The sequence below is a fragment of the Eutrigla gurnardus genome (assembly GCF_963514095.1).
Source record: "Eutrigla gurnardus genome assembly, chromosome: 14".
Lineage (NCBI taxonomy): Eukaryota > Metazoa > Chordata > Actinopteri > Perciformes > Triglidae > Eutrigla > Eutrigla gurnardus.
In genome coordinates, this window is record NC_139937.1 from 20828282 (window position 1) to 20851221 (window position 22940).

General features: G+C 46.5%; 1 protein-coding gene across 1 annotated transcript in view; it reads right to left on the bottom strand.

Annotated features, from left to right (window-relative positions):
• The window catches only part of syngap1b (synaptic Ras GTPase activating protein 1b), a gene marked incomplete at its 3' end in the record, with an annotated part of 77055 nt that extends 56151 nt beyond the window's left edge, over positions 1-20904 (bottom strand). Inside the window, 2 exon segments of the mRNA XM_084027709.1 lie at positions 8529-8634; positions 20595-20904. Coding sequence (XP_083883835.1) covers positions 8529-8634; positions 20595-20612 — 124 coding nt within the window. The 5' untranslated portion in view covers positions 20613-20904.
• Positions 20905-22940: the final 2036 nt, after the last annotated feature.

A 22940-nucleotide genomic window follows, 5' to 3' on the forward strand; every position in this document is an offset into this window, starting at 1 on the left:
CGTTGACGTCGCGGCTTTTATCGAGCTGTTCGTGAGTCACACCGGGCGGCTGATGCATCGCTGGGAGCCGAAAAGGAGCTTTGGGCTCGTGTATGATGCAGGTTTGTATGGATGCTTCATTAAAATACAGCTACAGTCTTTAAAACTATCTTTTCTCGTTGATCGTTTCTTTAAAGTTATTCTTTACGCCTCCACCTAAAAAAGAAATGAAACACACACCAGAAACCCTTCAGCTCAGACCAGCGCCCCCCTGTGGACGGACCCAGATCTGGCTTTGCTTTCGGCTTTGGAGCGAAGGGAGGCACGGGAGAACCGGAACCAGGACTGTCAGACCCGTAAAATCAGAGGTTTTCGTAAGTTATTTTGGACGAGGACCGGGACGAGGGTCGGGACGAGGATCGGGACGAGGACGTGGACAAGGATCGGGATGAGTTCCGGATTCGTCTTTAGTTGCTCGTTACCGTCTTCACTGCAACTCGACTTATTATGTTCAGGCAACAAAATCCCTCAGTCGGGAGAAGAGGGCGGTTGATGTTGACTGTCGACACTAACAATTCCAACGAGGCGAAAACTTTACTTTTGTTTGGGTGGACATGTTTGTCGTCTCCGTGGTTACGGCTCCACAACCACTCGTGTCCATCATCACTGTTTCACTGGTCGTCATGCTCACAGATCAGAGAGTCCTGCGATGAAGCTGTCTGCAAAGTCATGGCACTCTCCGTGAACATTTATAGAAAGCTAATGAATGCAGATACTATATATATATATATATATATATATATATGACACTATAGATTTGTGGTTACACTAACAGGCGTATTGCAGTATTAACATATGAAACATCTGGAAACAAGACGCCGGCTGGACTGAAATCTTGTTTCAAACACCTCGAGGAGAAGTGACCCTTTCAGTGAGGCTTTACATCCTCTCATGGTTGCATGACGGATAGAAGCAATCCCCACGGACTCGGAGAGTGTGTGTGTGTGTGTGTGTGTGTGTGTGTGTGTGTGTGTGTGAGGCTGACTAAGAACTGCAGTGTCTAACAGCTAAAAGGCCTCGTGTGTGCCAAGCTGTCACTCAAACTGCTTCCTCTCCCCGTTTCTTCTCCCGGTAACATGTAGTTAAAGGTATGACGATGATGATATAGCCGTCCGTTATATCACACCAGCCCACCAGCCGTGTATCACTCAGGAAGCTGTTTCATGTTACATAATCATTTACATATCGCTTTGCATAAAGATTGCATCCCAGCCGTATTATCTCAGATATGCCAGCTGGGAGTGAACGGAGACGTGATGGTCAGGAAGGATCCGTCTCACATATCAGCCTCCTGCTTTAGCCGTTTTTCTAATAATGTCGGAATATCTCGATGTGGCTCCGTCCGACTGTAACCGCCCACAGAACGCCGGCGGAGGGCCGGTACCTCGGGGCCCGCTCGCCCCCCTCGTCTCCACTCAGAGACCTTGGATGTCCGGATGCAAAGCTCCGTCCCATGTTGGAGTTTTACGCTTTGATGCTCAGGTGGATCGAGTTGTTCTGTTCTTCCACGGCTGATAAATCCTGTTTATGTAAAGTAAAGTAAATCCTCTGCAGACCTGGATCCAAGTAAGACCAACAATCCCACACAAAGCCAGATCTTTACAGGTTTTGCAGCCTTTATTGGACTCCCTACCAATTTTAGACAAATAACTTATAGATCTTCTTTCAAAAAGGCAGTGAAACTAAAATGGTTGGCTCTGAAACAGCTGATTTTTTTGTTCGTTTGTTTGTTTTTTTATTTTTTTAAATTTTGCTTTTGTTTTGTACTACTTGGTTTCTTACTGGTTGTAAATTGTGTTTTATTCCTTTAATTTAAGTCATCCTTATTCATGCTGTAATTGTATGAGGCAATATTTAATTGTCTTTTAGTGTTGATGTGTCTTTGTGGTTTCCGTGGCGACCACTTTGAGGAAGCTAATGTGGATACAAATAAAGAATAAAGAGTCAACTAACGTGATGACGGGATGGCGTTTGGCCATAAAGTAAAGTAGTGAACACATTTTGACCTGATGGTGGCGCTAGAGATGAGAAGACAGAGGATCATCAAAGCTATCAGTGAAATATTTATATTTCGTATAAGACCATTTAGTAAAGTGCAGAAGTCAGGTTCTAAATTCTTGTTTCATTTTGTCGACACATTAGAGTTAAAGGTTTTCTCTTTTATCGCTCCATTAATCAGAAAATTCTGTCAACAGCAACAGAAAAAAATGTTTTCAGGAATAAAATATGATATCAGGTTATGAATGATATATGAAGAAGCGTCTCAGAATATAGATGGGAACGAAACGGGAGTTGAGTTTGCTGCATGGAAATCCGACTGGAGTGGAGATTTCTGCTTCGACTAAGATGTTTGTTGTTAAAATGTTAACTGGCAAGACGCTACAAAACATTAACTAACAGAAATCAGCATGAAACCTATTTTATTAATAAACTATTAACAACAGAGGATCAACAAAGTGATTATAGATGATCTTCAGTCTTGATGATTTCATGGCGACAGATCCGACGGTTGTCAAGATATTTCCCTCAAGACCACAAACGTCATGAATTCATGCTGGAAGGAGAAGTTATTAGGATTCATCCTCTGAGGACCACGACTTTTTAACACACTACGTGGTGTAAATGTGAGTATTTTATATTTGGGCGGTCCTTTCAGGCAGTTCCAGAATCTGGTTTCAAAATGTTGAAACACAAAGAATCAAAAAGGATGTAAAAAAATATAGATGCTAAATATTTGGCCTGATTATCAAAGATCGTCTGCGGAGACGAGGAGGAAGGAAGACGGAAAGATAATGTCAGTTATCTGATGACTCAGTTACACCGAACCTTTTATTTTGGTTAAACACTTTCCAGTTTGGAGGTAGCATCTCTGTCTGATTCCCTGTCGGATAACAAGTTGTTGTTTGCAGAAGCCAAAAATTATGCAAGTCCAAAAATTGTTTTGGCAGCGTTACTCTGGCATCCGTCCATCAAACGCCAAACACACACACACACACACACACACACACACACACACACACACACACACACACACACACAATCACAAACAGACCATTTATATTCATTCGCCGTTCCAAAGGAAAGGAAATGAGTCAGCAAATCTCTGAAAACACATGAGTCAGCTTTCACTTCGTCCCAGAGACTCAACTTCCAGGTTTATAAGCCGTCAACCTGCAGAGCTACACCACCTCACACTGCCTCCGTCACCACAACACGCTGAAGCCCCGCCTCCGTCACCACAACACACTGAAGCCCCGCCTCCATCACCACAACACGCTGAAGCCCCGCCTCTGTCACCACAACACGCTGAAGCCCCACCTCCATCACCACAACACGCTGAAGCCCCGCCTCCATCACCACAACACGCTGAAGCCCCACCTCCATCACCACTGAAGCCCCACCTCCATCATTCCAACACACTGAAGCCCTGCCTCCTCACCACAACACACTGAAGCCCCGCCTCCATCACCACAACACGCTGAAGCTCCACCTCCGTCACCACAACACGCTGAAGCCCCGCCTCCGTCACCACTGAAGCCCCACCTCCATCATTACAACACACTGAAGCCCTGCCTCCTCACCACAACACACTGAAGCCCCGCCTCCATCACCACAACACACTGACGCCCCACCTCCGTCACCACTGAAGCCCCGCCTCCATCATTACAACACACTGAAGCCCCGCCTCCATAATTACAACACACTGAAGCCCCGCCTCCTCACCACAACACACTGAAGCAGAGATCTTCAACGTTTATGGACCCCCCAAGGTGGAGGGACCCCAAAGGCCTATAGAGACCCAGTGGAGGGACCCCCAAGGCCTTCAGAGACCCAGTGGAGAGAACCCATATTACATATCATATAAAACTGTGTTCCTTATTAAACCAATAATAATGTGTGGTGCAGCCGAACAGTACTTTGTAATGATGGGTTGAAGATCTCTGACCTCTGAGACTCTGAAGCAGCTAATGATACGTTCTATATCACACGGCCGTAAATTAATTTCTGAATCCAGCTTTTCTTTTGTGCACTTTAACAAAATAATCATGTTTTTATGAATCAGAATAAAGACGCATAAACCAGAATTACAGCCCGACAGCCTCCCGGCCATAAATAACCCTCAGCAGCTCGTTCTGGTCTTTATGGAGCGAGACGGGACGGTTGCAGGTCAACGTTATTTCACGTTAAGATCACAAACTCATGAAGGTCAAGCGGAGCGGAAGCGTTATAATCAGTGATGGAGTCCACGGAAACGCAGTCGGGATTTAAAGTAACAATACAGCCAGATGAGTTTCACACACTCTATTTCATCCATTTCATTCTGAAGGTTGTTTAAAAAATATTAATAATAATTTAAAATCCCATTCAGCTGTAGATGCTTCTATATAAAAACAGCTCCTTACAGACAGAAAACAGAACACCATCATGAGCCTTTTTTGTACTCGTTGTTATAATTCAATTTCTCAATGGGACATTTTACACTTCGTGCAGAAGCAACGATGTAATTCAATAGTTTCACATATCGGCTCGGCCTCGTCTCTCGTCTCAGACGGATTCTAGGAATCAGAAAATGAATTCTGTGTCGAAGCCCAGAACGTGATCCGCTTCAATCTCACCTCATTCTCCCAGAGAGAGAACGACAGAGTGAAATAATTCAGAGAAATCATCTGAATGTACTTTTATTTACGGCTCCCGGAGGTTAGAATGACTCACGGCGCTCGTCTTTACACGGAAAACAGAGGAAGTCTCTGGTTCTGTCTTTTCTCTTTTTCATTTATGGTGCGATTATTTATCCTTTGTAGTCGGGGGGCGGGGTCGGGGTCGGAGGGGGGACAAGGCTGAGTGGTGAGACAGCATCGGTGGTGAGACGGGATCCATGGTGAGACGGGATCTCCATGGTGAGACGGGATCGGTTGTGAGACGGGATCTCCGTGGTGAGAGGGATGGGTGGTGAGACAGGCTGCATGATGAGACCCGTGGGGAGACAGGATCCATGGTGAGACAGCCTCCATGGTGAGGCAGCCTCCATGGTGAGGCAGACAGCATGGTGAGACAGACAGCGTGGTGAGACAGGCTGTGTTGTGAGACGGGATCCATGGTGAGACAGGCTCCAGGAAGGTCCCAGGAAGGAGCTGAAGGGGTTAAGTGAGACGTCCAAGGACGAACGGAGAAGTCCCGTTTGCACGTTTGAACCACCGAAGTGAACAACCAATCAGCTTTGAGTTGTGTTGCAGGTGTTTTTCCTCCCTGCGGTGAAGTCATCCAGATAATAATCTTCTAATAACGAAGCAGACGAGATGAAGCCAATTTACTATTTGATCACAAATCATTAAAGGGCCAGATTCTCATGATGTGGAGAGGTTAATGAGAGAGAGAAGCTTCCTGTTTGTTGGCTCACTGGGCTGCTAACGTGACGCGTTCCTCTCACGTCGCCACGGCAACGAGCCGGACGCGTCCTCACCTGACATCCGACCGTCCCGACGCTTAAGTTACGACATTATCGGCCGGGTCGCCGCAGAACAGATAGACCAAACATTTCTTTCCTGTAGTGTCTCCAGTACAAGCGTCAGGATCATTGCCACAAGTTTCGATTAATATCTATTAATATACTATTATTATTTATTAATAAGAAAAACATTCTTTTAAAAAGTGCATGTAAATATCAACCAATTAATACGATGGCATATCAGGGTCACTTTAGGTAAAAAAAATGTTTTTTAAAACGGAGAGAGGGGGACAATATTCGGAGAAAAAAAGTTGCGAGTTTATTCCGATATTAACAACCGGCATCGATGCTAGCTAACGTCCCATGAATGTACGTATTAGAGTTTCTGATGAATCATCCCAACGTGATGACGTTGATGCTTATTGTTGCTTTTATTTGTATGAGGACAAATTGTCATCTTATGGGTGTTTATTGATCGGGGCGGTTGGGCTAAGTTGCTAGCGGTAGCTTTCACTTGTTGTCATAGCAACGACAAACATCCAAGCAACTTTATATATCAGCTAAATATATTTCTGAACCTTTTTCTCTGAATTTTGCCCCTCTCTCGGCTCTTTTGATCAGTAATTTGTACGAATGCAGACCTTCTGTAATAGAATACATTCGTCGTAGTTTGCAAACAGACATATAAAAAAAAACACAAGAGGAAAAACTAGTTTGTGGTCACGTTAAAAAAAGAAAAGAAAAAAAAAGAAGCAATTTTCCTGGAAAGTTAATCAAGCCTCATATTTGCATGAAATGCTGACGCTGCACTGTAATTATCCAGCAGAATGAATGTCTTCATTACACCTTAATTACCTCCTCCACTTAAAAAAAGAACTTTTTTTTTTTACCCTTTAAAATGCAGAAAGAGAAAATGATGGATTCTGACTCGGCAGCGAGAACAAGCCGTCGAGGCGTTACGTGTTAAATAAACACGATGTCTTCCATGCGAGCGCGTCGCTGCGTCGGCGTCCAGCTGTCAAACGTCCCCATTCATCAACATCCTGTTAGAAACCGCAGCTTTCAGCCCTCTGATGAATAATGAATGGAGGTTGATGTATTAATGTTGTCACGGACACATGGACGAGGACGAGCGCTCGCCAGCTGCCGTTTCATCTTATTCTCTCTCGTGGAAAAATATTGTGAAGCGGACTGAATCTGAATCCGAGGTCGAGTCTTTCAATTTTGGTAGAAAGAAAGCCGAGTTCATTCATCAGCTCTGAAAGGAAGCATCGGGCCTGTGGCTTTTCTGAGACGCGGTGCGGCGGAAGTCCGGTCTGTAGGTTTGTGAACGGAGACGAGATGGTTGAACGACCTTCAGGAAGACAAACGGGTCGACTCGGTTGACCTCCGTGGGCGTGTTGCTCAGCAGGGAGAACGTCGCCCCTCTAATACTAATCTCCAGCATCGATGTTTACATTATAAAGGGTTCCTTTCAAAATAAGTCAACCACAAAGGAAATGTATGGAATTGTCTTCCTCCTGTACCCGAAAACATATTCTGCCACCAGATTATCATCGTATGACGGCGTATCAGTAGGAAAAAAAAAAACAGCGCCGAGAGAAGGGGGAATATTCAGAGGAAAAAAGTTGTTTATTAGTTTATTACGATGCTAACAACCTGCATTTACGATTTTAAGATTGTCATCTTATGGGTGTTTATTGATCGGGGCAGTTGGGCTAAGATGCTAGCAGTAACTTTCACTTGGTTTTGCTGGATTGTTCTTTATTTTACTGGTTTTTAATTGATGGTTTTCCTCTTATATTCTCCTTGTTGAACAGCACTCTGATGGAAAGCACTTTATAAATAAATGTATTATTATTTTAATTGCCCGAGGCACATCAAGCTCTTCTCAAAATGCCGTGGGTGCATTGCGGCCTGCGGCGCAACATAACATGTGTCAAAACGTTTACAATGTTGCTTGCAATGTTGCCGATATGAAAGCGCTGCGTCAGCATGTGTCAGGACGCGGTGGGACGTCAACCGCCAGAGGTCGACGGTTCGAGGTCAGAGAGACACGGAGGCAAAACAAACATATCGGCCGGAATCAGCAACCACAGACGGAGGACGTCGCCCGGGAGGAGAATTAAAATGGCTGAGTGAGACGGAGAGGGCGAGGGAATAGGGGGGAGAGAGGGGGGAGGGAATAGGGGAGAGAGAGAGAGAGAGAGGGAGGGAGCGGGACATTTGTCGGGGGTCCTGAGAGACGGAGGGTCGGAGAGGACGGCGATTTATTAAAGCATGGAGGAAAAACGAGAGGCAGAGTAACGTTTTATACAGACTCAGACCAGAGAAGTAGATAAGAGTGATGACGGCGGGATCAATACGTGGATTTCAATCCAAAGCAAAGCGAAGCAATAAATCGTCCGACCTGAAGAATAAACCAGAACATGAAAGAAAACATCTGCTGCTGCTGCTGCAGAGCCAGCAACGCGAGGAACACACAACAGAGCAATGCCTCCAAGCGTCCAGCTTCACATCGCCGCCGTTGCTAGGCAACCATCCTATTATGACAAGCCCGCTAACTTAAAGGAAGCCAGGTGATGATGTTTTTGGGATATTGGATATAATTTGTGTTCCATGATGGCGCAATGTTGACTGGATCTGACATGTTATTTATTTAATAAATATAAAATGTGTGTAATGCATTTAAAATAAACAGATTTATCTGTTTGGTCAAGTTGATGTTTTCGTTAAATATATTGCTTTTTTTCCTCCATACAAATATGAAATGTTTCATTTTTGTCCATTGTGGTACAATGTTGCCTTGAAAAGTACATATTGTTAAAGTGTCCAATTTAAAGTAGGAAAAACATCCCAAATATTATTTTCCTCATTAATATCAGTGTACCATAGAGGGTTAAATCAAAACAGACCAAATACATTTCCATAAAACCAGGAGAATATCGTTTAAAAGTGTTCGGATTTGATGATCACTTTTTTTTAAAGTGAGACAAACATAAAATAAGGGCTGTTTGAGTTTGTTGACGGGTCGTCTGCTCACCCATCTCCGGATGATGTCGTCCCTCGACAGGAACGCTGACTGTCCGCCGCAGTAGCTTGTTCCTGTGAGACTCGGAGCGCCGCTCGCGCATCAGCAAGGGGTGAACCTGCAGAGAGAGAGAGAGGGAGAGGGGGGTCAGAGGTCGTATCACTGCAATCTATTTGCTCTTCATTTGTCTTTGATTAAAACATTTTAAAAAGGCACAATATTTTTAGACTAATAGGTGTTAAATTGATCTTTTAGCACTTTATGGTCTGATAAATTGTTTTTATGAGAATATAGTGCACTCATTAAAATGGCTGATAAATGAACTTTGATTAAAACCAACAGCAACCGAGAAGATGAAATTAATCTGAAAAACATATTAAAAGGTTAACGTGTCCGGCCGGCTGCATCGCGTTCTTTAAAGTCCTAAAACCTCGTTCAACAACAGGAAACACGACACCAACATGTGTGAGCTGGAGGAAGTGAAAGCAAAAAGAGATATATATAATCAAAAAATATCCCCCCATTTCACATCTCCGCTGCATTCGGCCCCACAGTCCCTGGATTCATAACGTCGAGACTTGAGGGAGAACAAACGGGAGAATGTGGCGCTCTAATCAGAAACACAGTTACACTCCGAGAAACACCACCGTTCTGTAAAACACGCAGCGATAAATCTGCTCCGAACGCCGGAGCTGCTGCTTCAACGGCAACGCAGAAACGTGGTAATACGGCAACACAGCAACACGGCAACACGGCAACGCAGCAACGCGGCCACGAAATACACAACCAAGTAAGACATAAAGGAAATGACTGCTGCTTTAACTGGTCCTGATGCTGCTGGTTTAACTGGTCCTGATGCTGCTGGTTTAACTGGTCCTGATGCTGCTGGTTTAACTGGTCCTGATGCTGCTGCTTTAACTGGTCCTGATGCTGCTGGTTTAACTGGTCCTGATGCTGCTTGTTTAACTGGTCCCGATGATGCTGGTTTAACTGGTCCTGATGCTGCTGGTTTAGCTGGTCCTGATGCTGCTTGTTTAACTGGTCCTGATGCTGCTGCTGGTTTAACTGGTCCTGCTGCTGCTGGCTTAACTGGTCCTGATGCTGCTGGTTTAACTGGTCCTGATGCTGCTGCTGGTTTAACTGGTCCTGATGCTGCTGGCTTAACTGGTCCTGATGCTGCTGCTGGTTTATCTGGTCATGATGCTGCTGGTTTAACTGGTCCCGATGATGCTGGTTTAACTGGTCCTGATGCTGCTGGTTTAACTGGTCCTGATGCTGCTGCTGGTTTAACTGGTCCCCATGCTGCTGGTTTAACTGGTCCTGATGCTGCTGGTTTAACTGGTCCCGGTGGGAGAGCTGCTGGTTTAACTGGTCCTGATGCTGCTGGTTTAACTGGTCCCGGTGGGAGAGCTGCTGGTGATTTACTGACTCTCCCCCGACGTCGGGGTGTTCATACAATTAAGAGGTTTCACCGTTTATCACGTTTTTCTATTCCGTCCTCTACTTCGACCCCCGGATGGAATATATCAGCCGCCGATTACCATAAAAATATTTAACTTCAAATGTTCATTTCATCCAAAAGAAGAAGAAGAAGAATCTAAATGATTTTTGCAGATCTTCCAACTTTTCATGTGACATTTCCATTTGGGGTCCAATACTTATAATTCATGCCGGGACATGCTCTGTATTAATGTTAGCTTAGCATGCTAATCAGCCGATACACCACAGCAGAGGTCTTCAACATGTCCAGCCCCAAGGCCTATAGAGACCGGGTGGAGGGATAGAGACCCGGTGGAGGGACCCCCAAGGCCTTTAGAGACCCGGTGGAGGGACTCCCAAGGCCTATAAAGACCCAGTGGTGGAATCCCCTAATACATATCATATAAAACTGTTCCTTTTTAAACCAATAATAATGTGTAGTGCAGCCTATAGTTCCATATATAACAGTACTTTGTAATGATGGATTGATACAATGCTAAGACATTAAAATAATAATTGTTGACAGATTCATATATTTATAGAACATATTTTAATTCTATATTGGCATTTCTAGTTTCTAGTTTCATATTTGGATTTTTGGGGACCCCCTGCAGTAACTCTGCGGACCCCCTAGGGGTCCCGGACGTCCTGTTGAAGCTCTCGTGTTTGTTTTGAACGTCTCTCTAGTGCGTCGATAAACACTTGTATTTTCAAAAATAAACTTCCGTCTTTAAAGTGAGGATTTTGCAACAAAACCACTTTGTTAGGGTCCGTGAAAGAGTGTAGCTGACGTAAACTTTGCAGACTAACGACTCACGTGAATAGCGTTATGTGGCGGCAAACAACTATCCGCCATGTAAGGGAAAAGAGAAGGTTGCTCTCCCTCTGTGTGTGTTGTAATCCGAGCTTCTCTTTGCTGTGAACGTACATGCTAGCGCACGCTCCGTGGTTTTAATTCAGCAGCTTTGACACGTCCAGTCGATGGATCGCCTCTTTCACCCCTAAATAAAAACCTACGGTCAAAACATATTTTTTATGATTAAGCCACAACAACGAAGGCTTTCTGTCATGTTTTCCTTCCTCGTTGCTGGTTGTTGTGATGTTTTTTGGAGCGGCTGGATTATACCTTCCTGTTTATGATGCCTCTCTTTTCAGCTGTTGCCATGGAAGCCGGAGGAGATAAATGGTGCTGTGTTTATGTTTATCTACAGTACGAGTTGTGAGATGGTTATAAAATACATGTTTGAAAAGCTGGAGGGAAGCTGTCGGAGCCTTTTTTCTGGACCGATCAATGCCTTTCAACCGTTTCTCTTCATGTCCTGGAACCAAAATGAAACGGTGCACGTATCTTACAAAAAGAGACGTGTACAGCAACAGCTAAAATGATCTAAAATCTATGAGTCTTAAGAGTTAAAGTCATCTAGATGTCAACATGACACAATCACAAGGAGTTCATTATGGCACCGCTGCCCTGAACCGGGGCAATCCATCACCGACACCTTGACTCACGGAGTCAGAGTACCTTCTTATATGGCTGTGTATGTGGCTATTTTTACTCTGCATGTGGCAGATTTAAGTGGCCGGATGTCGGGGGGGGGGTCCTTCAGCTGACACAATGGCGGCTCTTGGGTCACCATAAGTGGGCACAAGGCTGCACTCAGCGCCCACAGAGAGACCACCATAGGATTTAAAGGGACACCGTATAGTCTGTACCTGTTCCAGAGAGAGAGAAAGACCCGGTCAAACACGATGTAAAGTAGGTGAGCTTTCAGGAAGTCAGAGAAACTGTCGGACGTAACACACGCACACACACACACACACACACACACACACACACACACACACACACACACACACACACACACACACGCACACGCACACACACACACACACGCAAAGGCTGCAACTCACAATTATATCCGTACTAATATATAGATTTTCTGTCATACTTTAGCGAATGATGCAGTACACTTTTGAGCCACAAGAGGGAGCCTGAACATTCGTACGGTTCTTATGTTTGTAGCCGAGTTTTAACTTTGGATCTAACACGAAAGGCCGACGTGCATTCTGTTTGTTTAACTGATGGAAACAAACGAGAACCCGTTCACTCCACCTAGATGCATTTATTTGAGTTTTTATGTTTTCAAGAACACAAGCATAAAACAAAGATCTCTGGTTTTACCTTTTCAAGATAACTTAAGGTTTGGCATGTTTAAAAAGTGGCTCCCTAGTAGCAAAGAACTAAAGAACAACACACATAGCACTGCACACAGATGCTCTTTATCTACTCTTAAAACAAAGAGTTAAATTACCACATTTAACCTTTTTACCACGTTTGCCCTACTGACTCGTTTTATCCGCTTCGTCAAACATCCGCCTCTCTATTTTCTACGTGAGGCAACCTGTCGACAAGCACTTACAACCAAAAAATAGTTAATGCAACACACGATCGCAAAATAGTTCCATGATTGAGTCCAAGTACCAACATTTGCAGAAGCATGCAGATGATACGGTCGCTGCTCGTGGTTTTGGCAACCAATTCCGTTAAATTTGAACGGTTAAAAGTATGCCTGATGGATTTGAGTGTCCATGGCGACCGAAGTAATGGGCAGCGCTGGAAAAATGTCCATTTCTGATTGGAATTATTACAATCTGAAAATTAAATGTGTACACGGTTGTCAAATATCGGTCAGAGGCCAACGGACACATTTTAACACGACAGAGGGCCGAGTCCTGGGAAGGAGAGGAGAGGAGGAGGGGGGGGAGGGAAGGAGAGGATGGAAGGAGAGGAAGGAAGGAGAGGAAGGGAAGGGAAGGAGAGGAAGGAAGGAGAGGAGAGGAGGAGGGGGGGAGGGAAGGAGAGGATGGAAGGAGAAGAAGGAAGGAGAGGAAGGAAGGAGAGGAAGGGAAGGAGAGGAAGGGAGGAGAGGAAGGGAAGGAGAGAAAGGAAGGAAGGAGATGAAGGAAGGAGAGGAAGAAAGGAGAGGAAGGGAAGGAGAGGAAGGGAAGGAGAGGAAGGAAGGAGAGGAAGGAAGGAAGGAGATGAAGGAAGGAGAGGAAGAAAGGAGAGGGAAGAAAGGAGAGGAAGGGAAGGAGAGGAAGGGAAGGAGATGAGAGGAAGGAAGGAGAGGAAGGGAAGGAGAGGAAGGAAGGAGAGGAAGGAGGAGAAGAAGGGAAGGAGAGGAAGGAAGGAGAGGAAGGGAAGGAGAGGGAGGAAGGAGAAGAAGGAAGGAGAGGAAGGAAGGAGAGGAAGGGAAGGCGAGGAAGGGAAGGAGAGGAAGGAAGGAGAGGAAGGAAGGAAGGAGATGAAGGAAGGAGAGGAAGGGAAGGAGAGGGAGGAAAGGAGAGGGAGGGAAGGAGATAAAGGAAGGAAGGAGATGAAGGAAGGAGAGGAAGAAAGGAGAGGGAAGAAAGGAGAGGAAGGGAAGGAGATGAGAGGAAGGAAGGAGAGGAAGGGAAGGAGAGGAAGGAAGGAGAGGAAGGGAAGGAGAGGAAGGAGGAGAAGAAGGGAAGGAGAGGAAGGAAGGAGAGGAAGGGAAGGAGAGGGAGGAAAGGAGAGGAAGGGAAGGAGATAAAGGAAGGAAGGAGATGAAGGAAGGAGAGGAAGAAAGGAGAGGGAAGAAAGGAGAGGAAGGGAAGGAGAGGAAGGAAGGAGAGGAAGGGAAGGAGAGGGAGGAAAGGAGAGGAAGGGAAGGAGATAAAGGAAGGAGAGGAAGGGAAGGAGAGGAAGGAAGGAGAGGAAGGGAAGGAGAGGGAGGAAAGGAGAGGAAGGGAAGGAGAGGAAGGGAGGGAGAGGGAGGAAGGAGAGGAAGGGAAGGAGAGGAAGAGAAGGAGAGGGAGGAAAGGAGAGGAAGTAAGGAGAGGAAGGGAAGGAGAGGAAGGGAAGGAGAGGAAGGAAGGAGAGGAAGGGAAGGAGAGGAAGGAAGGAGAGGAAGGGAAGGAGAACGAAGGGAAGGAGAGGAAGGGAAGGAGAGGAAGGAAGGAGAGGAAGGGAAGGAGAGGAAGGAAGGAGAGGAAGGGAAGGAGAACGAAGGGAAGGAGAGGAAGGCAGTGGGAGGAAGGCAGATGGAGGAAGGAAGGGGAGGAGAGGAAGGAAGGAGAGGAAGGGAAGGAGAGGAAGGAAGGAGAGGAAGGGAAGGAGAACGAAGGGAAGGAGAGGAAGGCAGTGGGAGGAAGGCAGATGGAGGAAGGAAGGGGAGGAGAGGAAGGAAAGAGAGGAAGGGAAGGAGAACGAAGGAAAGGAGAACGAAGGGAAGGAGAACGAAGGGAAGGATGGAGAGGAAGGAAGGAGAGGAAGGTTAGGAGAACGAAGGGAAGGAGAGGAAGGGAAGGATGGAGAGGAAGGAAGGAGAGGAAGGTTAGGAGAACGAAGGGAAGGAGAGGAAGGGAAGGATGGAGAGGAAGGAAGGAGAGGAAGGGAAGGAGAACGAAGGGAAGGAGAGGAGGGAAGGAGAGGAAGGATGGAGAGGAAGGAAGGTGAGGAAGGTAAGGAGAAGGAAGGGACGGAGAGGAAGGCAATGGGAGGAAGGGGGAGGAAGGCAGAGGGAGGATGGAAGGGAAGGAGAGGAAGGCAGTGGGAGGAAGGGGGAGGAAGGCAGAGGGAGGATGGAAGGGAAGGAGAGGAAGGCAGTGGGAGGAAGGGGGAGGAAGGCAGAGGGAGGATGGAAGGGAGGTGCCAGTGATCCGGAGGAGGAGGCTGTTGTTGTTCAGCTTGGCAGGTTGAGCTGAGCGATGCTGCAGGCTGCTCGTCCATATGTCACTACTGCTTCCTCGGGCCCAGCTGTGAGGAGCCGGGGGACACGGTGGGACAGGTGTGTGTGTGTGTGTGTGTGTGTGTGTGTGTGTGTGTGTGTGTGTGTGTGTGTGTGTGTGTGTGTGTGTGTGTGTGTGTGCAAGACTGCAAGAAATGAGTGTGTAAAAATGTCCAATCCATTATATCTTAACGGGGCAGTAATCAAACACTGCTGGATGTCCAGCACACACACACAGTCCCATGCATCATAGGTGGCCGAGCCAAAAGCACGATTTGCCCTTCAGACCGTCAGTAACATCCTTTACTGGACAGATGTTCTTCCTCCAGACCTCAGGCTACTGTGTTCATAAAACACACACTGATCCTCCTCACTACTCTCACACACACACACACACACACACACACACACTCATGCAGGTAAAACGCACGGTGAGCGAGACGAAGTCTCACTTGGCCGCGGTGAGATAAAAGTGATCTATATGAGTTTTCTACAGTTGAATAAGACCATCAAATAAATACTAAGAATGGAAATTATAGTTGAGTTTATTATATTTTCTTTTTTGACTCTAAAGGAAAAGTATAACAGACCGACCCGGCCCAGAACCGATCCCTCTTAATAAAGCTGATAAATGGCGGCGGACTCCTTTTAAGGTCATTGAGATCTGGCGGCTGCTGGCGGGAAGTTGGCAGGAGACAAATTAGGCTGAGTTTTCCTCTTTGTCTCGGTGCCTCCGAGGTATCGGAGAGAAAAAAAACCTGTCCAGCATCCACGGGGAGAGGCGAATTAATCAAAAAACGCCGAGATAAAAGCCTTTTAAACACTTGTATGTACAAGACGACCTTTTGAGAAATGTTTTATTTCTCAGCAAGTGACGGTTTTTATTCTAATGCTGAGTAACGGTTACTCAAATACTTTAAATGGTTCTTTTGTGCACACCGCCTCCGGGGGTTCAGGGTCAGCCGTCTCACTACAACAATTAACCTTCCCCTTCCCAGAGTCCACCTGCATTTATTACATCATTAATCCACCTGCACGTCGCTACGCCGTCCGCCTGCTCGTGCACCGTGACAACAGCAGCACCGCAGAGCTTTGTTTGCAACTAACGCTGCAAACAATCCCGTTTATTCAGTAATAAATCTGCTTCTCGGTGTGTTGCGGCTCCTTCTGAAGCTGCAGCCCCCCTCCATCAGTTTCCTTCTTGCATAACGGCGGCTCAGTCGAGGGGGCCGGCGGCGCCCGGACACATGAATCGGGGGGCCGAGCACTGGTGCGTGGCGGTGGTATATGAAACTCTGTCACCACAGATTAATGTAAGATGAGAGGAGGAGGAGGAGGAGGAGGAGGATGGATGGCAGCTCTCCAACTCCCCCTACAGGACAGAAGCAAGCAGAGCGGCTTGGCAGATCAAGGATCTGCAGCGATGATTTAAACAGTCAAAGGCAGTTCCAGAGAAACATATTACTTATTCTCATTAGCCGCCTCCATTTGATTTCTTTTCCCCTGATTTCCCGAGTGGTCCAAGTCCAGACCGCCTCGTCGATACAGTCCACATTCTGTAACGGCTGCTAACTGTCTTTGAATGTGATGGACGTCCAGATGAGTGAAATATGATGTCATTATTACTACATTAGACGTCTCAAAGCCAAACGATTATCAATCCATCTACGGTGTGAATCTATTCCTTTAAAGTTCCGATGAATAAGCCAATTTCTTTTCCCTCAACGGATAAAATAATCTGCTGTTAAATGTCATATAGTGAATAAAGCATATTACACAAAGCTGATATCTTCAAATGACGAATGACTTGTCGGACCAACGACCCAAAGCAGTTGAGTCCATGAAACAAGCGGCATCGTGCAGATAAATGAAGCAGCACTTCTCCACACCCGTGGGCGACGTCTACATCTATGTTTTGTCTCGTCAGCGTATCCGTTATCCCCCCTCCCCTCCATGTGGGTGATGGTTCGTTCCCCCTCCAGCCCGATGAAGTGCCCCTACTCCATCGCCGGGAAACAGTTCAATGAACCCGACACACCGACAGCAGCACCGTTAAGAGAAATCTCCATAGTGACAAATTTCAGTCACAACAGACTGAGTCTTCTGACACTTCGCCGCTTCGAGAGGACGACTCCCCCCCTTCACCCCCCCCCCCCATCCTCCCCCTGCATCCTCCTCCCGCATCCTCCTGATGGCCGTCATTCATAAAACAATACAGAGGAACAAATATAACAGCGAGTGAATGGAGATGTGAGGAGCAGAGAGACAGGTGGCCTGTGGGAGAGACAAAGACGGCTGCCAGTCACCCTGGAGGGAGGGAGGGAGGGAGGAGAAAGAGGAGGGAGGGAGGGAGGAGAGGAAGGGAGGAGAGAGGGAGGGAAGAGAGGGAGAGATAGAGGAGGAAGGGAGGAGAGAGGGAGGCGAGAGGGAGAGAGGGAAAGAGGGAGGCGAGGAAGGGGGAGGGAGGAGAGGAAGGGAGGAGAGGAGAGGAAGGGAGAAGAGGAAGGGAGGAGAGGAAGGGAGGAGAGAGGGAGGGAGGGAAGGGGAGAGAGGGAGGAGAGGGAAGGGGAGAGAGGGAGGGAAGAGAGGAAGGGAGGAGAGAGGAAGGAAGGAGAGTGAGGGGAAGAGGGAGGAGAGAGGGAGGAAGGAGAGGGAGGGGGGAGGGAGGAGAGAGGGAGGGAGGAGAGGGAGGGGGGAGGGAGGAGAGAGGGAGGGAGGGAAGAGAGGGAGGGTGAGAGAGGGAGGAGAGAGAGGAAGGAAGGAGAGTGAGGGGAAGAGGGAGGAGAGAGGGAGGAAGGAGAGGGAGGGGGGAGGGAGGAGAGAGGGAGGGAGGAGAGGGAGGGGGGAGGGAGGAGAGAGGGAGGGAGGGAAGAGAGGGAGGGTGAGAGAGGGAGGAGAGAGAGGAGGGAGGGAGGAGAGGACGGGAGGAGAGAGGGAGGGAAGAGAGGGAGAGATAGAGGAGGAAGGGAGGAGAGAGGGAGGCGAGAGGGAGAGAGGGAAAGAGGGAGGCGAGGAAGGGGGAGGGAGGGAGGAGAGGAGAGGAAGGGAGGAGAGAGGGAGGGAGGGAGGGAAGAGAGGGAGGAGAGGGAAGGGGAGAGAGGGAGGGAGGGAGGGAGGGAAGAGAGGAAGGGAGGAGAGAGGAAGGAAGGAGAGTGAGGGGAAGAGGGAGGAGAGAGGGAGGAAGGAGAGGGAGGGGGGAGGGAGGAGAGAGGGAGGGGGGAGGGAGGAGAGAGGGAGGGAGAGGGAGGGAGGGAAGAGAGGGAGGAGAAGGAGGGTGAGAGAGGGAGGAGAGGAAGGGAGGAGAGAGGGAAGGAGGAGAGAGGGAGGAAGGAGAGGGAGGAGAGAGGAGAGAGGGGGAGAGAGAGGGAGAGAGAGGGGGAGAGAGAGGGAGAGACGGGGGAGGCAACAAATCCTGATGGATCACATTTAAACCAGGACTGAACCCGGGAGGAGGGGAAATGAAGCGGATGCACAAAGGGTAAAAAGAACAAGGACCTCCAGTGGAACGTACAGTGGGATGCTCTCTTCGGCCGAGCCGCTGAACAAAATGGAAATAAATTAAAGGGCGAGTGCAGAAGAGAGAGAGAGCGAGAGTGACAGGCATGAATATTAAAAGCCGTTCGCCGTCGCCGAGGTGACGGCCGTCAGCGCCTCACTCACTGCCTCCCATGCTTTCACAGCTGCTTGCCTCATTGGCACAATTAGCCGGGGCCCTGATTAATTGAGCCGGGGGCCCCTCTCAGAGCGACAGCAGGTCTCTTATCGAGGGCCGAGTCCTCTGAGTGATGACAAGTGGAAACTTTATTGGCAGGCGTGCACACGGACGCCGCACGGAGATTCATTACTGCATCGACTAACATAGATACGTACGTCAGACGGGGAGGGGAATCTATAAAACACAATATAATAGATAAAAATACAACGTTGAACCAGCAGATTAATTGTAATGCGTGCATCGACCCCGAGATGTGAGTTCAGGGGTTTAAAAGCACGATTAAAGAGCTCCGATACATCAGCGAAGGTGCAATAAGAGACCTGGTGAGTTCGGGAGGTGACCTACGAGGTTTGACACGGCAGGTAAGTGGCGTTATGAATCAGATGTCTCCTGTGTGGAGGAATCATCTTCCTGTAAAGCAGAGACAGGAGAGTGGAGGAACAGTACCCTCTCCTGGTCTAGAGACCGACATGAGGTTTACAGGCGGATCTGAACATCTTCCAGACTCTCATCATCCCAGAAGAGACATTACTCTCAAATAATGTATTTATTGTTTCAGTAAAAACAGCTTCAATAAGCTAAATAACTGGTCGATGAGTAAAGCAGCTTTGTAATAAAGCCTGTATATCTGATTTTATGTGTTTTATGTTCCATATAAAAGTTCTCCGGCTGTGAATGTGCCGAGCTGCTCCCCAGATACACGTGTATGTCCGGCTTAAAGCAGCACTTTAATAGGATGTTGAATATTTACACCAATAAAGTTTGTTCAAATCGACACCCGGCTTCTTCCCGTCTGTCTGAAGACATTTATCTAAACAAAATACAAGTGTTTTTAAAGGCTCGGTGATTTCCTAAAACAGTTGGAAAATAAACGCTTCTCAAAGAGGAGTTAATAGTGCACGTGTTTGGGACTATTTTCATCTGTGGATGAACAATTTGGGACTTATCCACACAGCTTAACTGCCATTGCGTCTCCATAACTCCTGACGGGAATCTACGACTACTCTAGAAATGTTTAACCTGGTAAAGTCAAGAGAAGGTTTCAGTGATTTATATATATATTTCTCCTCACAAAGAAGCCTGAATTCACCAGAACGCACCGCGACCACACGAGGTACACTCACTGGCGTACGTAAATACGAAGAAAACATTTCATTTACAACTTTTCCCTTATAGATACCTCCAGACTCACACGGCACAGATAGATTCCCCAGTTAAAAGTGTTTTTTGGGTTACTGGTTTCACGGTTGTGACCCAGTTAGACAAACGATTTACCAAACTTTTCCAACCACAGCGACAGCGATCTGGTCCGGTAGAGATACGTTGTCTCTCTCTCTCTGACCTCCTTTATCACAGAAATTAGTGGAAAAAGTAGCACAAAAGACTGCGTATGACTAACTTATAACGGTCAAAGAAAAAGGAAATCTTGACTCTACTGATCAATAAAGTAGCTCTTTGTAACTCATGTTTTTATAGAACCTGAATCCTGAATCACATCTGTGTATCTTGTTCTTTGCTGATGAGAAATATTAAAGAGATTAAGTCAAATGTTCATCAATATTGTTTTTTGTTAGAACAAAATATTTCCTGAGGGAGTTGATGAGAGACCAAGTGAATTTTCCAATATTGGGATAATCTGAAATTTCATTATAATACATCAAGCCTTATAAAAAGAAATACAAGATACAGAAATACTGCTTTTTACTACATTTATACAGCAAGACCTTATGAGGAGCATTAAAAATAATTTGATTGTTTTTCACTTAAAATGACATTCACTCAAAAAAGTGTCTTAATAAATAAATATATATGTTTCTTTACTAAATGTAAAGTGATTCCAGCATGTTTTTTAGTGCCTTTGTAAGAGTTTGAATCAGGATCCAGGAATTATGTTGGCGAGGATAATCATGACATTTTCACATATATCGTCCCGTGGCTGATAGAGAGCTGGACGGCTTTTTCAATCCACTCATTATCCCGATAATGGAAATTCACCACAATCGACTTATTGTGAGTGTTTTTTATCTTGAACTGTGATAAAATCCCATAAATTATTTTATAATTCTTCCCACTGAAGTCATGAGAGCATCTGTGAGAACCAGCCATAGTCTGGTGTGTGTGGCGTGCAGCTACCTCCTCCTGGTCCAACATGTAGATCTGATTTCCGGCGTTCACACGGAGGTGGGGGTTCCAGCGGTCGGGGGGCGGGCGGTCGTGCGACGGCCGGTCGTAGATGGGGCGCTCGTGAGACGGGAGCTTGAAGGACGGACGGCTGAAGGACGGAGCGGCGAAGGACGGGGCGGCGAAGGACGGGGCGGCGAAGGACGGACGGCTGAAGGGGGGACGGTCGTGGACGGGACGGTCGTAGGAGGGAGCGGCGAAGGAGTGGACGTGGGTGCGATGATGGTGATGATGATAGGAGGGGGGGACGGCACACCTTGCATCTGGACGGGAGAGAAGGAGGAAGGGGAGGAGGAGGAGGGGAGGAGGGGGAGGGGAGGAAGGGGGAGGAGGAGAGGGGAGGAGAGGAGGAAAGAAAAGGTCAGTTAGGACCACCAGTAGGAGGGATGTGATGCTGCGACACATCTGTCCTCATACTATACACATATATATATGCTTTATATATATATGTATATATGTATGAACATACTGTATATATTATAGAATGACATGCAGGACAACGTTAGAAACAGGACGTGATTCTGGGGTGTTTATGTTATATTATTTATATATTATTTATAGTGTGTTAGGGAAACAGCAGCGTTAAGTAAATACAGCAGCAAGCGTGGACGAAAACAATCAGCTTCAAAGGAAACGTGTGACACGCTTGAGAATTATGTTTCTTTTCTAGATGACTAGAAAGATGCCACTCTTATAGCCAAGAAGCTTAGCTTAGCTCAGGGAACAGACAGAAACAGCAGGCCCGGCGAACAAAACACATAAAACATTACACTGTAAGAAGATAAAATGATCTAAAACACAAACTAGTTCACTTTGCATAACTTCCTAGAAGTTTTCTTAACTTTAATCCCAGCCACACAAACGGGACAGCAGGAAAACAAAGAAACGGGAAACGTTCTCACAACTAGAAACTCAAATCTGGGTCCTGAAAAAAGCAAGCAAAGATATTTAGGAACTCGTCTTCCGTCTCGGAGTTGCAGGAGAGTTGTGTAGGAGATGCAGGTATCGGACAGCGACTCTGCAAACACTCTTTAAATGTGAAAGTCTCCATTCCCGTTCTAAAGAAAGAGAATTGTCTCGTTGAAGGAGTCCAACATCCAACTCCACCAAAATGTAATCTTGTCTCCCTCGGCCCCCGAGTCCACCGAACTGATCTGAGACACATTATTTCTGACGTTATCGCTAATTCAGAGGATCAATCAAGAAGATGTGGAGGAGGAAAATTAAAATAATATTGGAGGCTCTGTGCCTCGGATGATTAAAGAAATTGATACAGTATTGGAGACAATGATTTTTTTTTGGTTTGGCTTAAGTGACAAATGTGTGACTGAGGACCTTTTTTGGGTAAATGAGACACTTTGTCTTGTCTCTCTGGTGTCCAGTTTCCTCGTAGAACCGGCCCAGGTTCCTCGTAGAACCGGTTTTACCCTCCGGTTCTCATCGGTGGTCAGACTGACCTCATTCAGTGTTTAACATCTCTAAAAAAAGAGGGTTAACTTGATTATTTTTGCTTGATATTCAGTGACTTTTCCTAATTTAATGGGGGCAAATAGGTGAACATAAATAAATGAATTAATGAATGTATAAATTATAATGAATGAATAACAATATAATAAATATAATATTATAAATGATTTAACATGGTGATACGTTTTCAATGTCCTGTACTCCCTTTGACTTAGTGCTGCTGATGTGAGATTTATTTGCCTATTTAAATACTTGAAAGCATAAACTAGGGTCACATTTTTACTTCTTTTCATCGAACCAAACATGCTTCAGATTACACCACTGAGCTCTTTTTTCTTTCTCTTCATGGTTTTTCAGCTCCAAACACAAAAGCAAACGTCCCGAGGGAGTTCCCCTCTCCATCCGGTCGGACGCCGGATTCAAAGACTCTCCAGAGGAACGCGGACCAATCGCTCGCAGTTTTAAAAGCAACGACAACAATATCTCCCCGCCACTCCGCCAGCATCTGGATCCGCTGCTCTGGTCCAGGTCCAGGTCCGGGTCCAGGTCCAGACTCATGAACTTAATACCAAAGCAATGTCACAGAGTTAAAAAAAACAGCAAGTTGAGAAAGATTACACTGCAGTGTGTGTGTGTGTGTGTGTGTCGCTAACACCTTCCACACCAATGAAACGCCACATTCACCCTTTCTGCAGAGGGTACAACAAGGCTGACACTCACACACACACACACACACACACACACACACACACAGATTTATGTGACCCTCTACTCTGCTCTCTCTCTCCCTTTGCAAGTCAGCCAGAAGAGGTCACACCCGTGACCCACAAT